General features: G+C 34.5%; 1 protein-coding gene across 1 annotated transcript in view; it reads right to left on the bottom strand.

Moving 5' to 3' along the window:
- Positions 1–7,441: 7,441 nt before the first annotated feature.
- LOC106462954 (splicing factor 3A subunit 2-like) overlaps positions 7,442–8,479 on the bottom strand; it is a 7,861-nt gene continuing 6,823 nt past the window's right edge. The window contains exon 3 of the mRNA XM_013922924.2: positions 7,442–8,179. Within this exon, the coding sequence (XP_013778378.1) occupies positions 7,455–8,179 (725 nt within the window). The 3' untranslated portion in view covers positions 7,442–7,454. The remainder of the gene's footprint in view (positions 8,180–8,479) is intronic.

Genomic DNA, 8,479 nt, shown 5'->3' with positions numbered 1-8,479 from the left:
ATATATATATATAAAGGATTGACTTTTTCTTTCAAATATATCGAAAAGCTAATATCGTGTGGTGTCGTCATTAAAATTACAAAACAAAAAGGAAGTAATACATTTTGTCAGATTCAAATCTTTACACGATAACTGTTGGAGTTTAAAAGAACAAAAAAATCATCAAGTATTGTGAAATACACATTGAACAGATAGAATCAATCCATTCCTAAAACGCAAGGGACGGAGAAAACAACTCACTCCAAGACATGTTAGTTATATAAAAAATCAAAGTAAAACTGCAAAAAAGAAAAACCTTACTTATTCTTTGATAGATTGTTTAGGCAGAATATTCATGATGAAATTTAGTTGAATGGACGGAAACTGCCTCTTGTAGAAACAAAAGTGTAGAGGACGAAAGTCATCCGTCTTTCTACAATAGGCAGTTGTCGTCCGTTTAACAAAGTTTCAGCCTTGCTGATGATATTGACAGGTCACGAACAGATAAAGTTCAAAGAAGTACAGTCACTAGAATGCTGCAGAAATGTGGCCTTTAGAGAAGAGAAGCGAAAAAAGCCCTTAATGCTCAAACAGAATAGAACTTTGGAACAGTGATATAAGGTGCTTTGGACAGACGAGTCTAAATTTGAATTCTTTGGTTCCAACCAACAGTCAGTGAGAGATTTCAATGCCCTATGCCAACATTCAAGCATGAAGGAGTCTCTATGGTGGTTAGGGTTGCAATATCTGCGAATGGTGTTCTGATCTTCACAGAATTGATGGAATCAGGGATCAGCGTAAGTAATCAGTCTAATCCTTCTGAAAGAAAGCTCCGGAGATCTCCAGCGGATTAAATGACCACCACTAAGTTCAAGCCTTAATTCAATAGAACTAATCTGGGTTTTGCTGAACTCCATGCTTGAAAAAAGTATCAATTTATGTGAGAAAGTCACTGGACACTGCTTCAAGGTAAATGGAATCCAGTTACACCAAAAAGTTCGATAAAAGACATGGACACAATACCACAAAGATGATAAGCTTTTATTGATGACAAAGGTAGCCACTCTAAATGTTATCATTGACGAAACTTAAAGACATTATTTGTGTACTAAAGTTGTAATAGTTCCTGTAAGATTATTTTGCAATAAATACAAGATAATTTCTATAGCAAATCAATTGCTATTTTATGTATGAAGCTCATAAACTGATAACAGTTGAAGGGTTCTAATTGCGCGCTAAAGTCAATGTTACTGACATATAGTTAAACTGAGTAAAACCACACAAAACTGTCGACCTTAATAATTTCACTAATGCGGTGACATCTGAAGCGGTATTCAGAAATGGACTCTTTGCTCTTGTTGTTGGATGGACAACATCTAAATATTGCTTTTTTAACTTAAAATATATCAATAAAAATTAACTATTCACATAAAAGTAAGAAATTTGCATATGAATAAGTATAAATCGCACTTCTAAAGTATCATAGCTATACAAAAATTGTCTATGTTAACCTTCCCGAATTTTGAACTGATAAGAAAGAAAGCAGCTAGTCAACAGCGCCTCTTGAGTTACCCTAACCAAATATTGGGATTTGATTGTCACTCTAGTATTGCACACACACAGCCTCAAATTGTGGAGTATAATGTTGAGGCAACAGGATGCGAACTGTGGGCTCTCAGGTTCACAATATGGCACGCTAAACAGGAGGCCACGCCCAGTCCTACGCAGAATCTGCGAAATTCAAACTTCATATGCAAGCGTATTTTTCAAACCCAAAATAAGATCTGTTTTCTAATATTTTTAATCTGATAAACATTTTCAGGTGTAGGTAATATCTACGTTAGAAGAAAAATTAGAACAAATTTGATATAAAGCTAATGGTTTACAAAAGTATAATAAACATAATGATTAATGGCTCGCCACTGGTGTAGGACAAAAAAAAATCAGCACAAGAAAATGACAAAATATAAATATAATAATAAAATTTGATGTCTGTTTGAGTTTATGCACAAATCTACACAATGGGCTGTCTATGCTCTGCCCACCACGGGTATCGAAACCCGGTTTCTAGCGTTGTAAGTCCGCAGACATGCCGCTGTGCCACTGGGGGGCAATAATAAAATTCACGAGTAAAGAGCGATGTTTAAAATACATTGATAAATCAGGTACAACGATTATTACGAACAATCAGTAGAGTGCTTGAGTGTACAAACAGAAGTAATGGACATAAATGTTTACACTTTCTATTCAGCAGTATAAAGAAGTTAAACAGACTTGATTAACCTGTCTCTAAACTTTGTCATTTCATAAAGACTTTTCGTAATGACTTTTCTTATACTTGGGTTACTACTTTCGAATGAGATGAGCACGAAGTTTTAAAATTTCAAGACTTACCTAAGCAAATATTTCAAAACAAGCCACGTTGTCTTCCCTTTCGTTGCTTAGTATTATCGACTACTAACCAACTGCTTTCGAATGGCATCAGTAGTCGACAGGTGGCTTGCGCTGTTGCCAAGCGACGACATTGAACTTGCATTTTTGACTTAGAAAATAACATTCTATACTTTATATTTATTATAGCTCAACTAGAATTATTTAACATTAAGATTAGAAAGTAAGTATAACTTGTCTCGCAATAAGGTAAGTTTAATCACAGTTTAGAAAAATATTATAACAAATACAACGAATAATAGCCCTGCTCTTTTGCAAAATATCAATGGTCCGAAATACTTAGCAAGGAAGGTAAAAAATAATGGTTTTAAGATAATGTTTCCTTTTAAAATAAAACTGATAACTTTCCAGTAAGACATGCAACTAACAGTGCTTGTAAACGTTAATTGTATTTTTATAAAGATATATTTTTTAATTTAGTGAATTGAAGGAACGAAATTTTTTATATTTATTCTTTTTGGGAGATAGAATGTAACGACTTACAATAAGAGATTGGTGCGATTTGTGAGACCTCTTTCGGTAAAGTTTTTGTGTAAATCTTAGAAGATGAATTGTATTAAGTGTGGCAAATAAAAGATTTACTTATACATTAGGCGCCAACAGCGATTAGAAAAATGTGAGATTGGAAGAAAAAAATGTGCAGATCGGTGTTAAAAGTGCTGAAAAACTTATTTGAAAGTTATTCTACAATTTTTCAACCGAAAACATATTTTCGTAAATTTATAAACAGTTATTTAAAGTACGATAAGATATTTTGTCTTCATTCCTATTACTAACTTTCACATTTGAATACCAATTTCACGTAATAATTGTATTCAATATTCATCGAAATATTTGTTAGTCTAAGCTTATCTTTTGTTAAATCTTCATAGTTTTTTCTGTTATGCTTCGAGTGAAAGGGTCTTCAATTTTGTTTTTGAAAGTTTGTTTGCTTATTTTTGAGCAAAGCCATGCAATGGGCTATCTGTGCTATGCCCACGCGATTATAGAAACATGATTTTTTTGCGCTATAAGCCCTTAAGACTTAACGCTGAACCGTCAGTGGGCTATTTTGCAAATGGAAATCCTTATTAGTTTCTATGTTCCATTTGTTTTTAATAGGGACCTAAATATATTTAGAACGAATATAGCCACGTAGCTTAACATTTTAAATATTCTTTTCACATAGCACATTTTATTTTCTAGTTGTAATCAAATGGTAAAGTCTTCTGAAAGACTTAAAATATCATGCTACTGCTTAAAAGACGTACAGTAATTCTGATAGTTTATTTCTCTGCAGTTGTGCCTATTCATGTTCTTTGTATTAAATGTATATTAGTTAATTTGTATTCAATAAAAAAAGTCATACTTTGTTCTCGAATGTGAATGCTAAGTTTTTACATAATAGTAGAAAACAAATTTTGCTCATGTTTTTCAAAATCTTTCATTGAGAATTTACTTGTGATTTTCTGTACCTTTTTCCGACATTATTATAACTAGGCCTATATATGCACTAAAAATATGGTGACAACGCGAAATATCCACGGTCATAAAAATATGATTAGAGCAGCGCACACTTAGCAGTGGGTTGCATTGCATAATATTACAAGACACTTCTCTTTGAAGATCCTTCACGTACCAATAAACATGTTCTTTCCTAATTACAGAATCAGTACACGAAACAATTGCTAGTTTGATTTATCCAATGGACATTCTCAGTTACTGTAATATTCCCTTTCGAAGTGATGCCTTGCTTTCCATAGGCTAACTTTAAGAATAAAGTGACTGTTTGTTTGAAGTTAAGCACAAAGCTACACAATGGGCTATCTGTGCTCTACCCACCACGGGTATCGAAACCCGGATTCTAGCGTTGTAAGTCCGCAGACATACCGCTGTGCTACTGGAGGCAAAGAGATTGATAAAAAATAGTTTCTAACTACTTCATGGATGCGAGATATATTTAAATGGACTACATTACGACTATTAATAAAATGAGAGCACCTGCCTCAGAACAACGTATATCTAGGTGTCTAAGAACAGTCACACACATTGACAAATGATGCAAATATGAAAACAATTTTTTTTTGTCTTCCAGAACACTTCACAATTTTAAAATGTTGACTAAGCTTCTTGGTTCTAAATTTTGACATGCTCCAAGATTGGACCATCCAACCGGAAAATCTCGCATATGACTTCTTTGTAGAATTCTCTGGGTGATAAATCTTGTTGATTTAACTGCTTAACAGACTAACGGCAATTCTCTACAGTTGTGTTTATTCCTGTTTTTTGCATTAGTTACTACTTATAACAACCTCCTTGATGGATGCGAGATGTTAAATCCCACACAGAATATGCTAGTTTTATATTTTCTTTTAAAGCAAAGTAAACACTGTTTTTTTGTGCATCGAATCTGTCTTACGTAAGCTATATTACTTTGCAATCATGTTATATTTTGAGTAGTAGTCCCGGACATTTTCGGTAGCTAAATACGCCCCTGGTGGCTGTTGAATGTTGGCGAGATGCCCTTTCTTCACAACTTGATGATGCTAATAAAAATGTTTTTACTGTTCTGAAACAATGTAGCTGAACTCTTGGTTCAGCATTATGGAAGTAAAAAAGATTAGTAGACTATAACATCAACTATCCAATGTCGTTACAGATTTAACAAAAATGAGATTATCATATTGTGCTGGTTTGTTTTTTTGAATTTCGCGCAAAGCTACACGAGGGCTATCTGCGCTAGCCGTCCCTAATTTAGTAGTGTAAGACTAGAGTGAAGGCAGCTAGTCATCACCACCCACCGCCAACTCTTGGGCTACTCTTTTACCAACGAATAGTGGGATTGACCGTCACATTATAACGCCCCCACGGCTGAAAGGGCGAGCATGTTTGGTGTGACTGGGATTCGAACCCTCGACCCTCAGATTGCGAGTCGAGTGCCGTAACCACCTGGCCATGCCGGGCCCATATTGAGCTGGAAGCTCATATGAAGAATAGATTCAAACTTGTAAAAGAGAATACCACTGCCATTGGAGTGCATCGATAAACCCCGGGCCACTATATAACCTTTGTAATGGATGTCAAGACAATTTTTACCAAGCAATCGTAGTCCAAACATCTTTAATTAAAGTAGTTGCACTGAATACAGGCGGGGGAACTTTTTATCAACAAATACTTTAATGGACGAATAGGCCAGATGATTAAACAGAAGCTTTGTCAAAAATTAATTCAAATACAAGTCCCAGTCCAATAACGTTGGTGAAAACTTACGTAAAAAGAGGAAAATTCACATAAACAGTATTTCTAAAAGGCGAAATATCTCAACTAAACTTCAACATCTAGGCAGCAGTGTTCCCTCTGATGGACTGCCAGGGTCATTAAGACTGACATCGTGTTGAGATTCCTCACCGTTACTGTAAACGTGCGCGGCTAGAATAATGAAGTGCGCAGCACTTGATTGGTTATTTTGCAGCCGCGCAGCCTACCAGTTTTTTTTTATATATATTTTTTAAGAGTATGGGCATTTTTAGACCATCGACCATATTGGATCATTAGGCTGCTTTACAATGCTACCAGTTGGTTGTTTGGGCTTTAGGCCTACACATCCGCACATTACCTTGGTACTGGTGCACATGAAAAAATTCGTTCCGCACATGGATTGAAAAAGTTAGAGGGAACATTGCTTGCCAGCATCACTCTTGGAAGCACATTTATTTTAAAGTGATACGCATACAGGGCAGAAGAGTGGCATATGCAAAGGAGACAAGTTCCACTATGAAAATCACATTTCTATAGCAAATGACTGAATAGATTCATATGTACAAATTTTAGAACAGTTATGAAGACCATATTCCATATAGCATTACGTATTTTTAAGTCGGGAGGAAATTCCAAATCTGGTCGGCATCGACAAATTACCTCAATCTCCAATTTACTAGCTACAAGTGATGGTACAATTATTTTGTGAAAAAAACATTCAAAACGTATTCCTAACTTCTGGAAAAATATGTATTCTAGGAAAGCTCAATTTCTTTACATTTCCATACAACCGTTTGTTTTATCAATTGGTAATTTAAGCATTATTTTAGATATGATCGATTTCAATTTAATTAAAATATTTTAAATACAGCTAATTTCTATTTGTCAAAATTAGCTTTTCTCAGAGTCAGAAGTGTAGGTTCAATTCTCATTGGAAATTCGGCGAAATATTTAACTATTATTAAGTTAAAAATTACTTATAAACATTTCATTTCTACTCATCTAATGATTTATAAGCAGGAATTTACAATCTCTCAAGCTGTGGATGCTTGTATTTTTAGTCTGTTACTTCTGTTTCAGAACGTTAACAATTCTTTCAAAATTTTACATTTAAACTATAATTACTTTTTACAAGCCAACAGTGTCTCTTATAATGTTACTACAAATATTATATATTTTCACTGTAGAACTGCATTCATAAAGACACTTATTGTATTCCTAATATCTTTAAGTACCAAACAAGTAGACAAGTTTTATAACTTAGGATCACAAGTTTTAACTGATTGTATATGTTCCTGAATAGTAAAGACAAAAACCAATTCCCTAATATGTTTTTTTATTAATTATGAAGGTAAAATTGCAATTAATAAAAAAATGGTTTTCACAATAGGCATACACATACAAATAATCGTTTTTCAACATTACAAAGACTTAGCTAAATCAAAATTATTCTTTATGTTTGAATTTCAATGAAAAAAGAACTGCATTCATCAATCTTAAACAGCTGATGACAATTGTAGTTTTTTAAAATATAGTACACTTAATCCAGAAAATCTTCATTACTGAGGAGAAGGACCAGATGGTGAAAGTAAAGGAGGTAATCCAGAAAAACCTCATTAGTGAGGAGAAGGGCCAGATGGTGAAAGTAAAGGAAGTAATCCAGAAAAACTTCATTACTGAGGAGAAGGATCAGGTGGTGGAGGTAAAGGAAGTAATCCAGAAAAACCCCATTACTGAGGAGAAAGATCAGGTGGTGGAGGTAAAGGAAGTAATCCAGAAAAACCACATTACTGAGGAGAAGGACCAGGTGGTGGAGGTAAAGGAGGAGCACTATCAAAATTAGTTGGTACCATAGAAGGGGGAGGAGGAGGAGGAGGAAGAGGCGGTGGACCAGGAGGACGTGGAGGTGGGGGAGGAATAAGAGGAGGAGGTGGAGGTGGAAGGTTTGTATTTGGTGGAGGTGTAAGATGGGAAGTTGGTGGAACATTTGCTGATAGTATAGAAAATGGTTTGCTTTTGATGTCTATCTTAAAACTACACTGCAGAAAAAACTGTTTAGTTTCTCGGTTCCACATTGTCCAGAATTTTCCTTCGGACTTGTCTACTTCACGACTGGGAACTTTGAACGCAATAGTTTCGTATGGTTCAGCTGCAAACAGCAGATACTGCCATTTTTTATCTGGAGGTTCAATTTTCTGTTCATATGCCGACATAAAACGATGTCTCGGAATAACAATCTCAGATATTTCTGGATAATCAATCTGAAATAAAAGACTCTGTTGTCCTGTTTCAGGTTCTCGTTGTTTAGTCACCCGATAGCCTGGTCGACCAATTTTAACAAATTTCTTTATATCGACTCTTGGCTTAGCTGGTGCTGGCTGAGCTGGTGAATCCTTAGCTTCTTTGGCAGCTCTGCGAGCAAGATTTGCCTGGTGCTTTTTTCCTTGAGTGTGAGTTAGGTAGCTTCCTTCGTTATTGTGGAGTGTCAAACAAAGTTTACATTCGTATGATCCTTGAAAAATACAAAAGAAACATTATAGTAAAAAAAAATGAAATAATGTTAATTTAATAAAATACTATTATCATCTTTGTGGGTTTTATTTTTCAAATTAAACTCTATTTACATTAGAATAAAGATGTATCAGACAAGTTGTTAGTAAAGTGAGTTATAGCTAATGACTGGTATTATCTTTTACTTTTTAAAAAAAAATCATTCAAGATTCTCATAATTCTTCCAAACATTTAAAGATTTTAAAGAAATTACTACTACAAGTAATGATTTAAGCTATACGTGTCAACTTAATATAACAAA

Source organism: Limulus polyphemus, unplaced genomic scaffold (assembly GCF_000517525.1).
Source record: "Limulus polyphemus unplaced genomic scaffold, Limulus_polyphemus-2.1.2 Scaffold1289, whole genome shotgun sequence".
In the NCBI taxonomy this organism is placed as follows: domain Eukaryota; kingdom Metazoa; phylum Arthropoda; class Merostomata; order Xiphosura; family Limulidae; genus Limulus; species Limulus polyphemus.
Note: the sequence above shows the minus strand (reverse complement) of the source record. Positions and strands in the feature narration are given on the sequence as shown.